This window comes from Engraulis encrasicolus, chromosome 3 (genome assembly GCF_034702125.1).
Source record: "Engraulis encrasicolus isolate BLACKSEA-1 chromosome 3, IST_EnEncr_1.0, whole genome shotgun sequence".
NCBI classification, from domain to species: Eukaryota; Metazoa; Chordata; class Actinopteri; order Clupeiformes; family Engraulidae; genus Engraulis; species Engraulis encrasicolus.
In genome coordinates, this window is record NC_085859.1 from 27858081 (window position 1) to 27875732 (window position 17652).

Genomic DNA, 17652 nt, shown 5'->3' on the forward strand with positions numbered 1-17652 from the left:
TTTACGCACCAAATGGACACACTGAACAAGTTCCCTTCACCATATGGATAGGTACATTTAAATACCTGTCCAAAAGATGGATATGGACTTTGGCCTTGTTGACAAGGGTGATGGGCTACATCCATTAAAATGGGGGAAAAAACACAAACACATGGCACTGCTTCTTATTTAATTTAATTAATTCAATATACACACATAAAAAGGGTGTACAAAAGTACAAAAACAAAATTCAACTGACACCACATTGTTTGCACTTGTTACAGAGGTCGAGTCCAGTCCTCCTGTGAGAATATGCGAGCTTGAACATTTTGAGTTGGAATAAAACGCAAATAGGAACGGTCAACACCTCCTTGAAACCAAAATGCACCCAGGTCCCCCCCAAAAGGTCTATTTACAGGACACAGAAATTCAGGAAAACGACAGAAAACCAGAGATGGCCTGTGATGGCATCCTGGGTGGAGCTCCATCAGAACCTCAAGAATATTCCAGAATTCTCATGTTGACAAGCAGCGAGGACAAGGGAAAACTACTGTGGTCCACCCCTTTATTCATGAGGGTACTCAAAAGAGTTTGAGTACATTCCGACACCTCCTTATGTCTGAAACTGTGCAACACAAAACCCATCATCATCGTCTTCACGAATCATCCAAGCAGGACCAAATGACACCATGATCAGCCATTGTCCAGCCAGTGGCTAGTGATTTCACAGAGTTGGTGAAGTTAACACATCCCCCTCATCATTCCCACAGCTTGCCGTGGCGTTCAAGGCAGACCCAAACTGATTTATTTCCACAGCGACGTGACCTGACGCAGAGTGTTCAGAGGGTGTCGGGGAGGGCAGGGAGGAGGAAGGGCTGGCAATTATCTCTTGGACTGCCGCACAGGCAGCACGGAGTTCAGGTCCTTCCTCAGCTTCAGCACCTGCCAGGACTGTAAACACACAACAACAATCAAACAATCAATGAATCAAAAATATTGGCCTGATAAAGACTGATTGCAGTCGAAACGCGTAGGCGTTATCCAATAAAATAAAGGATTTTAAACTTTTTTCACTAAAATCAGTGTGCCTCGGATCATTCAGACAACCACTTTCAACAAGGAACCTTCTGTTTGGACCTTCACATTTTGGAGGTAGTCACAAGCCAAGTTACTGAAGTTATCATGTCCTTTCTGAAGAGCACCTGATTCTTTTACAAACAATTGACCCAACGCAGCACACTCCTTTTCCTCTTTTTTGATTTATAAAGCACATTATCATACATACATGTCATTCAATGTGCTTAAGAATACAGAAAATAGAAGAAAAAACTATATTGTCTTATAGTGTGTAATTAACTAACTATCACCAAAGGCAGATGAGGATAAAACTATTGGGGCAGTCCTAATTTTGACAGGGAGTTGGTTCCAGCCTTTTGCAGCATAATGACTGAATGCCATTTCCCCCTGTTTAGACCCGATCCTAGGCACAACCAGTAGAGGAGATTCTGAAGACCTAAGACACCTATTAGGATTTATATTGCTCAAGCATACTCACAACATATTTAGGGCCTAAGCCATTCAGTGACACTCTCAGAAGAGTTTTAAACTAAATTCTAAATCTCACTGGAAGCCAGTGCAATGACCTACGTACTGGAGTGATGTGGTCTCTTTTCTTTGTTTGAGTCAGAATTCTTGCTGCAGCATGACACGCACAACACACACACATGCACGCGCACACACTTCAGGTGAATCTCCTCATAAAAACTCAATTAGTCATTTTAATCATCTTGATTCCATTGTACGTCTACTTCCGAACCCAGAATAGACCATTGAATGCAAAGAAAGGTCTGACGTTATTCAACTTACCGCGAAGAACTGGGATTTGATGGCTTCGAACTTCTCCCTCTCGTACACCGCCCTGGCTGTGTTTGTCCCATCAAATGGCTCTGTAATAGAAATCCAAAGAGGCAGCAGAACAACACATTAGCCATTAGAGGGGCGCTAATCTCTTGTTTAGATTAGATTACATTCAACTTTCTTATAGTACACGTGTAAATACATGGTAATGAAAGGCTTTAATGTAGTGACAAGATTTTTGAAGGTTGAATGTAGAGCAGAGTAGAGCTCCTTAGCCCCAATCAACTTGTACTTGTAAAAATAAAACTATTATTATTAGTAATTCATAAATAATAATAAAAAATAACAAAAATATAAATAATAATAACAATAATAATGTGTATCACATGAGGAGCAAGTCTGTATGCACTAATATGCACAAATCAGTGGATTATCAGTTGCCTGGCGAGCAGAGGGTGTCAAACTTGTGTGCTTGACCTTTGACCCCTGACTGCTGGCACTTGATTGGCCACCTACCCTCCACACAGATGAACTTCCTCCACTCAGTGCAGTTGGTCTTGGCGTAGGCTTTGGCTTGTCGCACAGAGATGACGTGTTTATCCCATCTGAAAAATAACACAAGAGGAATAAACTACAAGTATATATTATCTAACATTTTTAGCTACTCCCTGTCAGGAAGTCCTGCTGTCATTTTGCCAAACTGTTAAAGCAGTGATGTTCAATGTATGCATTGGTAGAGCATGTTGGAATAAAAATAAAAATATCAAATTATAGACTGGACAGAAAAATGCATTTCCTTTGTTCAAAGCTTTCTCTGACCGTCTTAATAACTCCAGGGGGCTAAATCTGGACCAAAAATAAAAATAAAAATCAATCCAAATCTCACTTGTGAAGTGTGTATACATTATTTGGGATATCCTGTTTTTTACTGTACACAGACACGCTCTTCCTCTCTTCACTTGTGTGAGGGACGGCCACAATAGCGCAGTCAATCACGTTGTAAAAATAGAGAGCAAAGCCTTGTGGAGGGTGCTGATGCTGATGACACCACTGCTCTTTCTCACTATGCCTTTTAGTCATGGCTCAAGCACAACCACTGACCAGCTGACCAGAAACAGAGGCATGCACACACAGACTTGTGAACTCTTGCAGACAGCACCCTACCTCTCTAGCTTTCAATCTGACCCTCTCACACTCACACACACAGGCACGCATGCAAGCACATTCCACTCTTACAGACAGCTTCCTACGTCTTGCGCTCACACACACACACACACACACACACACACACACACACACACACACACACACACACACACACACACACACACACACACACACACACACACACACACACACACACACACACACACACACACACACACACACACACACACACACACACACACACACACCTTTCTCTATCTCTAGGCCTCTGTTTCACACACAAACAGCTTGACATCTTTCCAGGTCTCTTTCTGACTCTGAAACACACACACCTATCTCTCTAGGTCTCTCTTTCTCTCACACACACAAACACCTTTCTATCACTCTCGTCCAATGTCTCGTTCTCTCACACACAGCTTGGTATCTGTGTCACATAAACACAGCCCACTCTACCCCCCTCTCCTTCTCTCTCTCTCCCTCTCACACACACACACACACACATGCACACACTCTCTGTTGACCACTGGTTTTTCAGAGTCGGCCAGAGGAGGGTGAAAGTCAGTCGAGTCAAGTCATGCCTTCTGGCGCCGTCAGTCAAGCACTCAGCCCAGTGAAACTGGAGCCGGGCAGGCCAGGTCCACTGCCAGGGGGACGCTTGGCTCAAAACTCTGCACCCCCACAGCCTGCTATCGAGGGGGGTGTGGAAGGGGTGCACTCAGGCACCCCAGCCACACACACACACACACACACACACACACACACACACACACACACACACACACACACACACACACACACACACACACACACACACACACACACACACACACACACACACACACACACACACACACACACACACACACACACACAGGCAACCCAGAGTACTTGAGACAAATACCGTACCTACCGAACGCCCTCGTCTTCAGGGGTTGCCAGATTACCACCTGCCACAGCTACTGTTTGGCCGTCTGAGAAAACACCTCGGTTCGTCAGCCGTCAAATAGACAAGCTGGTATAAGGTATCTAAAAAAGGGTTTTCCTCAGCACCTTAGAGTTACGGTGGCCAACTTGACAACACACACCTACCAACTTGACTAGATTCCCTGAAAGACACATGTATTGCGAATACAATTTCTAAACTTGGTTCATGGAAATAATACAGAAACCATTTGTGCTCTGAGGTTTTCAGATCATATTTTTAATTAAAAATAAATAAAAATCATAGTCTTTCCCATGATGACTAGTTTTGCTTTGCTATGCTTTTCCTGCCAATCTGCCGTGGCCCCTCTAGAGCTTTTCTATTAGATGATTTACCTCTTAACTTTACCTTAACTTATCCTGAACCAGCCCCAGGTTGCCACCTTAACAACAAACGCCTACCACTTTGACTAGGTTCCCTGACAGGCAAATATAATTTGTCTAACATAATTTCTGAAGTGCTTTTACGGAAATGATCCAAAGGGAAACACTGTAAAAGGTATGTCTGTAAGCCAGCTAGAGCAGTCATCATCACCTCGTAATGCTCGGTGTATTACCCTGCTATGTTAAGAAAAAAACAGCCAATACAAATCATGTCAAGCCATGCCAAACACATAATCCTTGGTTTGAGATTACCGAGTACACAAACACCATGGAAACGGATACACCACAGACAATGTAGCCAACTCTGTGATCAAACAGCATACTATCAATCAGCATACTAGCCATACTATTGCTGGTATTTGAAAAGTCTTGAACTGGCGGTGATGAGGCTCAGCACGCCAATACGCTATATCGTATGCAGCAACAATGCCCATGGGGACCCAGGTTCAAATCCAGCCTGGGTCATTTCCCAAGCCCATATCTTATGTCACATCTCCCACATATCTTCCCCCCTCTAGCTTCCTGTCTCTACCTTCTCCGTCCTGTCCCAGTAAGGGCCTCTGCACACCAGTTCCGACCAAGTGCGGAACACTGCTCTGCCAAAGTTCGATACCACTGTGTGCGGGCTTAGCCAAAACTGACGGAACCAATAGTGCTCCGCAGTGCTGTCGGAGGGCCTAAAGCAGGGGTGGGGAACCTATGTCTTGTGGACCGTTTGCGGCCCTTGGGGCCATTTTATCCCCCCCCCCCCAACTATAATTTCAATGTTATGCATCTTCACATGAAATGTGACTTATTTCGTAAAGGAATCTTTAAGGTGACTGCCTTCAATATAGGCCTAAAGTGCAGGGGGAAACCCTGGTTTGTGTTCATAATACGGCCCTCGGAGGACTTTTACAGCCCATGGAGGATTTTGAATGGCCCCTCGAATGAAAAAGGTTCTCCACCCCTGGCCTAAAGCCTTTAAAACCCAGACACAAACTTAAATGGAAAAAAGTCTTGAACTAAAAAGCTGACCACAAGGTCAAAACAGGGTCATTTCACGTGAAATCGGACACTTTGGGACCCGACCGACACAGATTTCAATCATACTTGCTGTGCCTGTTTACTAGCAAGGTAGCACCCCAGAACTGCATTCGTGTGAATCATAAATTGGCATAAATTGAAAAATTAAAAATGGAATATATATTTAAAAAAAAACGTATATTTTAAAATGGCCAGTTCCTTGTCTAAACATAGCCTGCAATGTCATGAACACCTGAAATGCTGGTGTTTGGTTCTTTATTCATTTTAGAGCAGGGCTTTGAACCGGTTCAAGGAACGAAAACGAAAACCAGGAACTTTTTGTATTTTACAGGGAACAGAAACGAAAACGGAAACGTTATTATTTTTTATGTTCTGGAACGGAAACACTTATTTAAAAATAATGGTAACCGGTTAATACCGGTTAATACCGTAATACCTCAAACAAAACAAAAAAGTAATTATTTTCCTGTGCACGTTACCATGACGGCTGAGGTTCACGTCCTGTGTGACATCAGACATTCTCTGACTGAATGGAGAGAGAGCTGTGGATTACAAAGTCTCCACTCCACATCTTAAATAAGAGAAACCACTGTCAAACAAACGGCAGAGTTTCCATTGCATCATTGTAAGATATTGCAGAGAAGCGTGTTTAAAGCGCACCGAGAATGTTCGACGTTATTGGGCATCCATGGCCGCTTCAAATATGCACAAACTCACAATGTCCATCAGAGCGCTCCCCGTGATCCAAGTCAGCGTGGAACGCACATTTTCATCACTGAGGTTTATTCTCCGCTTAGGTCGTCCCTGAATGACAAAATTCTGGAGGATATTCTTTTCATCTGCTTGAATAAACAGTTTGGAAGTAGGCTGATTCATTTGCACTTCCGTCTTTCTTGGTTAATTAACGCCAGTTAGGCCTATGGGGAGTAATCAGCTGACAGGAACGAAATTAACCGTTCCGGGAACAATATTTTTTTGTTCTAACCGGTTCGGGAACGTCAGTTTATTGGTGGAACTCATAACCGGAAACGTTATAATTCCGTTTCTGTTTAGAACGGAACGTTTGGAAAAAAATAACGGTTCAAAGCCCTGTTTTAGAGATAATGGAACTCAAAAATATGGCATCAAACCTATCACCTAGTAATAATATGGTAATACCATAGTAATACAAGATTGCGGACAAGATTGCTCTGGACCCTTTGCATGTGCTACACCAGGAGTATGACCTCCTTCCTTCTGGAAGACGTTTCAGAATGCCCCGCTGTCAAAAAATTAAATACAAACACTCTTTTCTCCCTCATTCTATAGCATTGCTTTATAAAAGGGGAGAACAGTAGACATTTTTTTAGTAAATGAATTTTAGTAACTTAATAAGTAACTTATTAACTCTTCTTTTGGGAACTTGTTTTTAGTAACTTAACAACTTAATTAGTAACTTTTTAAATTTTTATTGGACTGTGCTGCCCCAACAGCTAATGGACCTAGACGACGAGAGGCCATGTTGTGTTTTGTGTGTCTTTAATTTGCATTTACATGTAGATTGTGGAGAAGTGTCATGCAAGACAAATTTCTGTACAAACAGCCAATATAAGTTTATCTTTATCTTCTATCACATGAAAGCATGTCTATCTGAAGGATGGACATGGTCCATGAGGATGCAGGAAGTTCAGTTTCACCTCTCCGGTGCTCGGCATACATTCCTCAACACATGCTAGCCACTAGTTGGCATAATATACAGCTACAACATACCCTTTGATGCTTGAACATTTTAAAAAGTCCTTTACTGAGCTTATTCTTTCTACCCTGCCTTCTCTGAATGCTGAAAATGGTCTAGCTTCCACTGTGTCCATTGACAATGGGCAGAAGCTGTGTAGTTTTTGAGTACCTTGAATAGGGACTGACGAGGGTACAGGGCCCACCGGGAAAATGCCCGTTATGCCAGATGGCCAGTCCAGTCCTGTTCCAATACTGACACTATTCTATTAGCACTTTATTACAACTCATTTCAACCTTTATGTCCCATTATCTCTGAAATGAATGAAGAACCAAACACCCCATTTTCAGGTGTTGTTTATGACCTACAGGCTATGTTTAGACAAGAAACCGGCCATTTTAAAATATGTTTTTTTGATATTCAGTTTTTAATTTTTCAATGCATCATAATTCATATTCTGAAGGTTGTTGTATTCCATGCTGTAAGTGTAATTTGTAGAGCCAGAAGATCTTTCACACAACACCTCAGACATCTTTTTGTGACTTACACTGACTGATATAATCAAGGCTGAATGTATAGTGTCCTACCCTCATATGTAAACCTTTGCTAGTCGGTTTCTCCCTTAATATTGGTGTCAGATTCACACAAATGCAGTTCTGGGGTGCTACCTTGCTACTAAACAGGCACAGCAAGTATGATTGAAATCTGTGTCGGTCGGGTCCCAAAGTGTCTGATTTCACATGAAATGACCCAACACAAGACTATCCAGGCATGCCCAGATGCAGATATCTTAAGAGGGCTGAGATGCAAAAGTCCTCAATCTTAATGAACATGTATGGCTTTTTTGAAGAATCACGTCTTAAAAATCAACATGTGTGGCCATTCTTACTTGAAATCCGTGGCGTAATACCGGAGGAAGCCCAGGAAGAGTTCCCCGAGTGACATATGGTTCTTGGAGATGTAGGGCGGGATGCTCCTGGGGCCGTTGGGTACCAGGTGAATGTCCATGGTGGGCATAAAGCACTCCTACGGAATAACGGCAATAGGATATGACACTTAGCGGACGCTTTTATCCAAAGCAACTTACAGTTATTTACAGGGTAGTTGTTACAGTCCCTGGAGCAGTGCAGGGTTAGGTGCCTTGCTCAAGGGTACTTCAACCATGAAGTGTAGGGAGAGGTAAGGGTGGGGGTCGAACCTGCAACCCTCTAATTTTCAGGCCACCTGCCTGACTATTAGGCCATGGCTGCTTCAACAAGAGTAGAAGAACTAGAAAGAGCCTCAAGGGCTCGAAACATCAGTAAGAGTGGAAATACAACTGAGAACTTTCATTAGTGCGCTTTCATATTTTTCTCTCCTTTGTTTCCTTCAGGTTGTGGAGTGCTGCACTGCATTCAAACTACAATGAAGTGTGAGATTTAAACCTAACCGTAAGACACAAAAACAAGATGACCGGTTCATACTGTTGATAAAATGTAGCCTGATTATCATCTACTGTCAAATCTCTTCGAGACTTGGTCTGACCAAGAGCATAACAATTTACATTTCCCAAATGGCATGGTTGACCCGCCTCCCTTGGTTTGCTACTGGTTGTTTGCTTCCTGACAAAGTGGGAGGAGTTCCCGATTTTTCTGGAGCTCAGAAACGATATTTATATTGCTCCTGGCCTGACTAGAAAGTGTTGCATTACTAGGTGGGCACAGCCTGGCTACATAAAAATGCATCTTTCACACTCAACAAAAAAGAACTAAGTCATTGAATGAATCTGAAAGACGGGTTTGAACAGATGTAACAATGCAGCAAAGACTTTGATTCAAGTTTACTTACGGGGTAATCTCTCTGAAGACAGGGGATAACAGGTTCAGGGAGAGCTGGGCAAGTAAAGAGTAATAGATCAAAACAGTATTTGGAATAGGATTTCACAAAAGGTTACTCATGTTGTAAAATTAATTTGGCAATACAACTTATTTTGGAAAATGCAATTGTAAAAACCATAGGGCAGTATGTTGTTGCATGGAAATAATGTTAACAAGAGAGAGAGTTCTTGGACACTTAGATATGCCAAAACAATTCACCCCTGCCAAATGCAATATACTCCAGTGCACTTGATAGTTGGAATACAGGGCAAGACCACAGCGCCCCCTATTGATAGGTTTGATGCATGACACAGACAACACTCACTTTGGAGATAGTGCAGGACCATCAGCACAAGTGTATAGCTGCTCAGAGTGCCGCGGCTCGCATTGTTGATCCCGTAATAGCCTGCCCACTTCTTGATGAGGAGGACGATCGGACGAACACGCTTCTCAACTGCATGAAAAAGGTGGACAGAAATAAAAAATGAACAGTGTTCATTGTGAAGTGTTCTCCTTCACACAGGCACCCTCAGAAAAAGAGGACACCTTGTGCAATTATGACCAGACAAGAGTGATTATTCTTAGTAATTTATTTTCTTTAATGGCACAAAGTTGACTATCGCAATGATAACAACGGTTCCAACAATTTAACCATGCTGCTGAGGCTAAAGTATATTATCACTTACGGTATGCATAAGTCCTTAGTAGAAAAGTATTTCTGATTCCAACAATGTTGTTGACGTTCAAGTCGAACTCGACACCACTAAATTAACAAAGACAGGAGCAAAAGTCTAGTATACACCTCAAGATGAAAAAAAACAACATTTATTAAACATTAGGTCAATCATAAACCAGTATAATAAATAATGTTACTAATAAATATCTGTAACCTACCTTACTCTATCTCTGAACTTCAGGATGGGTACTTTTGCTCTAATGAGCTGAGGTCTGTCAATGTATGCTGTGAATCAAATGCTTTTACTAGTTAATTACTTAGTCTTGTGGGAAGTTTGGGGTATCATTGAGTAATGGGTACAGCTTCACCTACAGGTACACAAGTGAAGTATTTCTATAGAATCACTTGCAATCACACAAATACTGTATCAACAAAAGAAGAGCTAAAAAGGTACCTACCTAATGTATAACACAACTTCTGAACGAGTGTAAGCACATGTACAGCATCATTTTTCTGGTCCACCTAAAACAGGTCAGTGACGACATTGACTTAATTCAGTTACAGACTGCACACCAACATTTTAGTATGTTTTTTGTTCTTGCATGAGAAGATTGCATATGCCAGCAAACACTTACAGATCCCTCCTGAATAACGAGACACAGGTCAGCATCACTACTTCTGGTCCCAAAGCCACTGAGAGAAGACCCAGTCAGGTAAATCCTTGAAACTGTGGGTTAAAATAATGTGAGGGAAAAGTATTAACAACATAGTAGGGCAGGTAAACAAATGTATACAAACACAAAAAATAAAGAAATCAATTTAAAAAATCAAAGAAAATGTGCAGACTTCATGTCAGCTCATCTGTGAAGATTGTCATTCATCAAGGTCACGACAATCAAGTTCATTTAGTACCAAGATGTGGACTTAAATTTGGGTGAAGGGTGTAACCGTATTGGACCGTAATAAAATACAAAAAACTCCACTGTATTTCCATGCTTGTCATGTGATATGGGCGATATACTGTATAAAAAAGGTTGGGTTGAGTATCTCTGGATGTCCCTTTGAATGACAGACACAAATCGCGATTCAAGCACTCGGACATACCAATTGGCTAACGCCAAAATGTGTCAAAACACATTAGACATTGTTATAATGTTAGCTGACGTTCAAACACAAACTCTGTTGTTCTTCTTGCCCAAAACACATCCCGTCACCCAGAAAGCTTTTGTGGCGTTTGTCGCCTGAGTGCCAATACTAATCGCTTTTGGCTTGTTCGTGTAGTGAGCCTAAAATGGTGAAATGCATACAAGACAGTATAGAGTTTAAAAAATAATAAATGTTGAGTGTATTAGCGTACATGGGAAGAGCATCTGCATGTCCCTCTGCAGCTGTGCCCGACAGAGCTCCTTCTTCTCCAGGTCGTCATCCTGCTGCTGGCAAGACACAAACAGCTCCAGGACCTGCTGGCTCAGCTGAAAACAGCAGGACAACAAGACAAGTCAATACACAGCTGTGTGCACAACACTGTACAGTGACACGTCTGAAAACAGGAAGACAAGCCAATACACAGGTGTGCACACTTCTTTTTGAAATGTTTTTTTTCTGGCTTTTTAGCCTTAAATGAGATAAGACAGTTGATGACAGAAAGTGAGTGGGAGAGAAAGATGGGGGAAGGATCGGGAAATGGCCTCGGGCCGGAATGGAACCCGGGCCTTCAGCGTAATGGTACAGTGCACTAGCCCACTGAGTAACATCGCCCTCAGGTGCGCACTGGACTGTCACTGTATGTGATGACTCCGATGAAAAACCACAAGACAAGTGAATACACAGCACACACAACTCCACAATCTGCGGACTCAGCAGAAAGCAAGGCAACAAGACAGGTCAATACACAGGTGAGCACACACCGCTGTATTAGCAACATCAACACAATAAAAAAACAAGACCCAAACTTTAGGTTGTTCCCCCAATGACTTGCATGCTCACAATATGGATGTACATCACAATAATATACACTGTACCACTGCACTGTGGCTAGCAGAGGTCAGGTCATCCAGGTCAAGTTTAAACTAGTATAGAGAAGTTTTTTTGCATGAGAGGTGAACAAGACCTAAATTTAGGTTCCTCCCCAGATGTTCACACATAGCAGGCACAATGCACCACTGCAGCTTTACAGACATCATCCAGACCATGTCAAACCTAAAGAAACTTTCGCATTAAGGTGAAAAAACCTGAATTCAGGCTGCTCCCAAACGATTATGGATCTTCACAACACAGCTGTCACATGGTGATCCACCGGGGCTTTACATCCAGGTCAGGTCAAAGCTTAAGAAACTATTTCGGATGAAAAGTATAAACTTGTCAAACTCCTAAATGTCCAGTTGCGCAGAACTTTGGTCTTTTGAGTGAAAACATCCTGTTTTCATTAGGAGAGCAAGAAAAGAGCTCGTCTTCTATTCATTTTACATAGATGAATGGACAAAGCATTTTGTGTATGTTTTCACAACATTAAACGACACAACACCATCGATTAGGCTACGTTGCGAGTGACAGTTGACTCGTTACGTTGCCTAGTCACCGCATTTGAATAGGCAGTGGATCCGCGCTTGCTGTGGTCACAGATTGTAGGCAGAAATCCGCGGTCTGTGTGATCGCGCCCTTACAGTGGGGAAGGGCCGGCAGAGGACCCGGGTCGGGAATCGAATCCGGGTCAGCCACATGGTAGACGAGTGCCCAACCGGTTGGCCACGGCAGGGCCCAAAGAAGAGAGTTTTCATCTTGCACCACTTCAAATCCAGGTCTTGCCATGTGCACTGTCCTCTGACCTCTGACTTCAAAATCAAAGTCATTGGCTTGACACCCAGAGCACAACCACCACCACCCAAGTTATGGTCATTCCATCACAATTCAAATTAGTAAATGTGTGCACATCCCAACGTTGACCAGGTGCAAGACAACCAATGAAAATCCAATAACAGTGGAAAAAAAGTCTGCCAACTGTGCCTGACTAAGATCTAGTGATTGAAATGTTGTGCTCTTTTCAATTACAAAAAATGGGAAACACACAGTGTTGCAGACTATTTTCACTTCCACTCCGCCTCTATCATACTAACACAGGCCTTGGGGCATACTACAAACGAGGTTAAGTAGTACACCAGGCCTACAGGAAGTGGTAAACCTGCAAATGGACATACCTGCAGGCTGTGAGTGCGTTGCAATATGCGACCTTGCCTCCTCCACTTGCCTCCTCCACTTGCTTCTCGTCATGATGACATCACTGACAACAGCATTATATTTCAATATCTTGCAAAAGCTCAATTGTAGACTCTTTTTCCCATTTGCAATTGGGATGGTGAATGAAAAACAGTCCCTCAAAAGTTGTTGTGGCTAGGCTGACAGCTGGGAAACTTCATCGTTTTCTCCACGGAGGAGGGGCCAGGAGGCGGGACGAGGAAACAAGCGCAAGTGGAGGAGGCAAGGTCGCATATTAGAATGCACCCAGAAAATGAAGACTCCTGGCTCCTCTATTACATGATTTACTTTTTACCTCAAGGTAAACTTGAACAAGGTTTACAACTGAACCAGCTTCTTAGCATGCCCCACTGGAAGCACGTTCACATACCTTATCCTTGGCCGCAGACTGCAGACCTACGAGCTCTCCTTCATCCCGAGACGCCTCTCCCAAGGAAGGCAGGCAGCCCATGCGCCTGGGGGAGGCCAGGGGAGAGCCTCCCTGGAGACGCTGGACATCCCCGGGGTGGACGGCTGGTCTGTGGCCATGGCGGCTGGGCGAAGGGGAGCCCAGCGGGGAGCCTAGCCTGGACTCTGGCCTGTTGTGGGGGCCCGTCGGGCTGAAGCACTGCCTCTTCAGGTCATTCTGGCCATAGTCATCGCTCCGCCTCCTGACACATACACAAAGGCAGCCATCACAATGGTTAAGAAGGTTCTCCAAGTAGAGTAACTTCAGAAAGACAAGTATAAGCTGATTAGAAGATGAACAGGAGGTTGTGGTTGTCATAAGTAAACACATTAGAACATGTTAATGGACTCGGTTTAACATTTAACTATGGACTGCAAGTTTCCATGTCTGTGACACACATTTCCATCATCAGTACATGCATCCCATCTTAGGACTAGGCAAGACATCAAGATATCCATATGTCAATGCATGATTTCATAGAAATGTAGCATAGTTAAAAACATGCATGTGTGTGGACATGGTATGCGTGTGTAGCGTGTGTGTGGTGTGGTGTGCGTCTATACCTCTGTTTCCCATTGGGCATCTCCCTGGGTCATGCTACTTCTGTATTACTACATCACTACATTACAGTACATCACTACAGACCACGTACAGATTTCAGGACCTTGGACAGTATCATGCACTACTTAGGCAGATCTTTTCAGCATAGGTTCTGTCTTTGATCTATCCTTATAAGTTTTCTTTAATGCTTATACAACATTTCTATGTGTGTGTGTGTGTGTGTGTGTGTGTGTGTGCCTCACCTGGCATGTGTGCTCAGAGCACATGTGCTTAAGCGGTAATGGACTCAGGTTAACATTAAACTATGGATGGAAGCTTCTGGGACACACATGTACACTTCCCATCATGCATCCCGTCTTACGCCTATGCAAGACATCAAGATATCCATATGTCAGTGCATGATTTCATATAAATGTATCGTTGTTAAAACATATATGTGCGTGAACATAGTATGTGTGTGGTTCGTGTGTGGTGCGTGTGTGTGGTGTTTGTGTGTACCGGTATGTATACCTGTGTGCCCCTTGAGCATCTTCCTAGGCCATGCTACTTTTGTATTACTACATCAGTGGTTGGACCACGTACAAACTTCAGGTCCTTGGACAGTCATATGCACTACCTGGGCATATCTTTTCAGTACAGGTTCTGTTTTTTTCAATCTATCCCTTAGGTTTTTCTTTAATGCTTATACAACTGTTTATGCGTGTGTCTGTGTGTCTGTATGTCTGTCTGTGTGTCTGTCTGTGTGTCTGTCTGTGTGTCTGTCTGTGTGTCTGTCTGTGTGTCTGTCTGTCTGTCTGTCTGTGTGTCTGTCTGTCTGTCTGTCTGTCTGTCTGTGCCTCACACATGCTCAAGCGAGGCGCCTACCCTTGTCACTCTTCTTGACCATCTGCTCCAGTATTAGGAGCGTGTCTGGACTGTTTGTCTTTCATGTCAGCAAAGGCAAAGCGGCCTTGTTTGGCCTACTCCTCCAACAAAGGCACAGACGGTGTAATTGGGCCTACTTCTTCCACAACTAGTTTCATTGCTGCACACTACACATTTTACTAATCTAACATACCACACATAAGCTAATTAACTAATGCCAGACATCACCCAGAAACTCCCACACTACAAATAGGTGATACATGTGTGCAGGGAAGCCGAGAAGGGGGGACAAAGGGGTCAGTTGTCCCCAGCCCAGGGGAAAGTAAGGCCCAGAATTGGGTTATCATTACATTGCATGTATGGGGTGGGGGACCCTTTCAGAGGACTTTGTCCTGGGCCCAGCCAAAGCTGTCAGCGGCCCTGCATGACTTGTTAGTCAGCGCAAACACCTACTTTCTGCCCTTTGGTAGAGGTGATCCATGTGGTCCAGGCGACGGAGACCTGGGGAGAGCATTCCACTGATAGGGGGGCATTACAGGCACGCTGTAGGGGAGTCCATGGGCCCTAGGAAGGGAGATGGCACAGTCCATTTCTGTTTTACCATGACGTATAGAGGTTGTAAAATAACCAATAACCAAATGCATAATCTACTTACGTCGAGTTGACCCTATTCCTCTGGAGGTCGACCAGCCGCTGTGGGGAGTAGATGGGAGGGACTGGGGGGTACTGATTGAGCAGCCCATTGCTATGCCTATGCTTCTGGGGAAAGCCTGGTGATCTTGTGAACATGCTCGTTTTTGCTAGTAAGGGACATTGACTCTCCTGCCTGCAAACGTGAAAACATAAACAGTGCAAGGAAAACATAAACAAATCAGCCAACATTGAACCATATGAGCAATTCTTGCCTCCTGGGCTATCAGGAATTGCCCTGATGTGTATAAGCAAGAAAGCCCAAATAGATGTGGACATGTCATTAAATGCATCCACACATAACTCACTATGGTCTCATTTTAAACAAAGAACCAAATGAGAAACAGATAGCGTTGGTACCTTGATGGACAGCTAGATGGTTCAAGTTAGCTGGATGTGCTCGTTAGCTTTTAGCCTACTGTAGCTTAGGGTTGTGTTGCTGTTGAATACTCTGGTATAATTGTTCATCGATGGGTTACATTATCGATGTATTTGTAAATATTCAACATGACGCAATTGAAAGTCCGCACGTTACTCTATCAGATAAAGAGCATGTTAAATTCTCCAGCTGGCTTGTGTTTACTATGCTAGCTGGACCACAAGCACAAGTTACCTCCACTGTCCCGCGGATGTCTTAAAAAAAAAAAAAAAAGCTAACCAACGTGACAACCAGTTCACCATGCCATTTAATGGAACATATACAATGTCAGGCAGAAACACCTATAAAATAGAGTACATGAATCATCATTTTACTCACCAACAGGACTGTCAGTTCCCTATTCATTGAACAGCAACAATTCAATGTGCTAATGAGCTAGCTTGGCTTGTTTGTGTTGGACGAACTACATCCGGGTGAAAGTTTGGTGACGCAAGAGTCCATGGTTTTATGTGACATGCTTGTGCAGACAAAATAGAAAGAGGGAGAGACAGAGAAGAAATAATGAAAAATCCTAACCGAGACTGCTGCTGTCATTTATCAATTATTATCCGACCCCTTCCATTCTGATATTGACATGTAATTGGGCAGTCATGGGTAATAGCTAAGCAGTTAGGGCGTCAGATTAGTAGCCCAAAGTTTGCCGGTTCGACCACCATCATACCAGGTTGGTGGGGGGGAGTAAGTAACCAGTGCTCTCCCCCATCCTCCTCCATGGCTGAGGTACCCTGAATGATACCGTCCCGCGGCACCTCTCCCTTTTGAGTGCATTGGGGGCTTCCCCCTTGCACGCATGAGGCATGCATGCAATTTCGTTGTGTGAAGTGTGCACTTGTGTGCTGTGGAGTGCTGTGTCACAATGACAATGGGAGTTGGAGTTTCCCAGTTGGGATTTCGCTTCACTTTCACTTCACTAATTGTCAGAGTAGCAGTGTGTTAGAATGGTGGTGTGTCAGGGTGGCTGTGTGTCAGAATTTGGGTTGCCTTCCCTGAAGGCTACATGAGGTACAGTAGGCCCTATAGTACATAAAACACCGCATTTGATGTCACTAAAGGAACACCCATTTATCAGGTCTGCATTATGTATGTGGCCAACAATTGATATGGCATATCCAAGCCTGTGAGGAGTGACTGAGTTGTAGATGTGCAGTACATGATGATCAACAAAATGTTCAAAGAATAGGCCAAGGCCCCTGAGGACATTTTGCCATGTTGACAAATATTTGTGCAGCTGCCACTTGCTGGTACTCTATTAATAGGCCCATTAATCTTTAAAGTGTGAGTGGGCATCGATGGTGGTCAGGGGAGTTGGTGTAGGAATTGGAAGGTTGCAGCAGGTTAAAATTCCACATGAGGTTTCTCACACGCCTTACCCCCCTACCCACCTTGACTAACACATTTTCTGCAGGAAACACTGTCTAACCTCTTTGGCTACACGCATCAGCTGATTGTGTATTGTTTTGGATGTATTGGTTAAGTGATGTGTTGTGCATGATTGGGGGCCGGCCTTGTGTCCTTGTGCTGTGTTGACTAGAGATGCACCGGATCCTGATTTTTAGGATCCTGCCGGATACCGGATCCACTGCTTAAAGGAGAAGTCCAGTTTTTTGAACATTAAGGCCATTTTCTGAGTGGTCTTCAATGTTTTAGAGTCCCCCTCACCGTTTATTTCATGATTGCTGCAGTCTCTGTTATTTGGCTGATTTGGATTTGATCTCAACTAGCTTTAGAATGGCCGTCTATGGGCACCTGCAACTCTGT

The 17652-nt window shown here is 43.5% G+C and overlaps 1 protein-coding gene across 2 annotated transcripts; it reads right to left on the reverse strand.

Annotated features, from left to right (window-relative positions):
- Positions 1-157: 157 nt before the first annotated feature.
- On the reverse strand, positions 158-16308 carry tent2 (terminal nucleotidyltransferase 2). 2 transcript variants are annotated; one of them, XM_063195128.1, is made up of 15 exons: positions 16213-16308; positions 15421-15591; positions 15219-15329; positions 13263-13542; positions 10998-11112; positions 10276-10367; positions 10099-10162; positions 9859-9925; positions 9651-9727; positions 9290-9418; positions 8936-8979; positions 7998-8134; positions 2353-2441; positions 1846-1925; positions 158-930 (listed from the first exon to the last, which is right to left on the reverse strand). In XM_063195128.1, exons 2-15 carry the CDS (start codon positions 15552-15554, stop codon positions 862-864), a joined length of 1488 nt encoding a protein of 495 aa, XP_063051198.1. In that variant the 5' UTR covers positions 15555-15591; positions 16213-16308; the 3' UTR covers positions 158-861. The 2 variants fall into 2 exon arrangements, with proteins under 2 accessions (XP_063051198.1, XP_063051197.1); XM_063195127.1 differs by lacking the exon at positions 16213-16308 and adding an exon at positions 15816-15880.
- Between the last annotated feature and the right edge of the window lie 1344 nt (positions 16309-17652).

Excerpts from the sequence above, each read along its gene's own strand:
- tent2 (XM_063195128.1), bottom strand. The coding sequence starts at position 15,554 with ATGTTCACAAGATCACCAGGCTTTCCCCAGAAGCATAGGCATAGCAAT. Across the intron at positions 11,113-13,262 it reads AGTCTGCGGCCAAGGATAAG|CTGAGCCAGCAGGTCCTGGA; the intron begins GTATGTGAACGT and ends TGCTGTTTTCAG. Across the intron at positions 8,980-9,289 it reads GGTCCTGCACTATCTCCAAA|CTCTCCCTGAACCTGTTATC; the intron begins GTGAGTGTTGTC and ends TTACTTGCCCAG.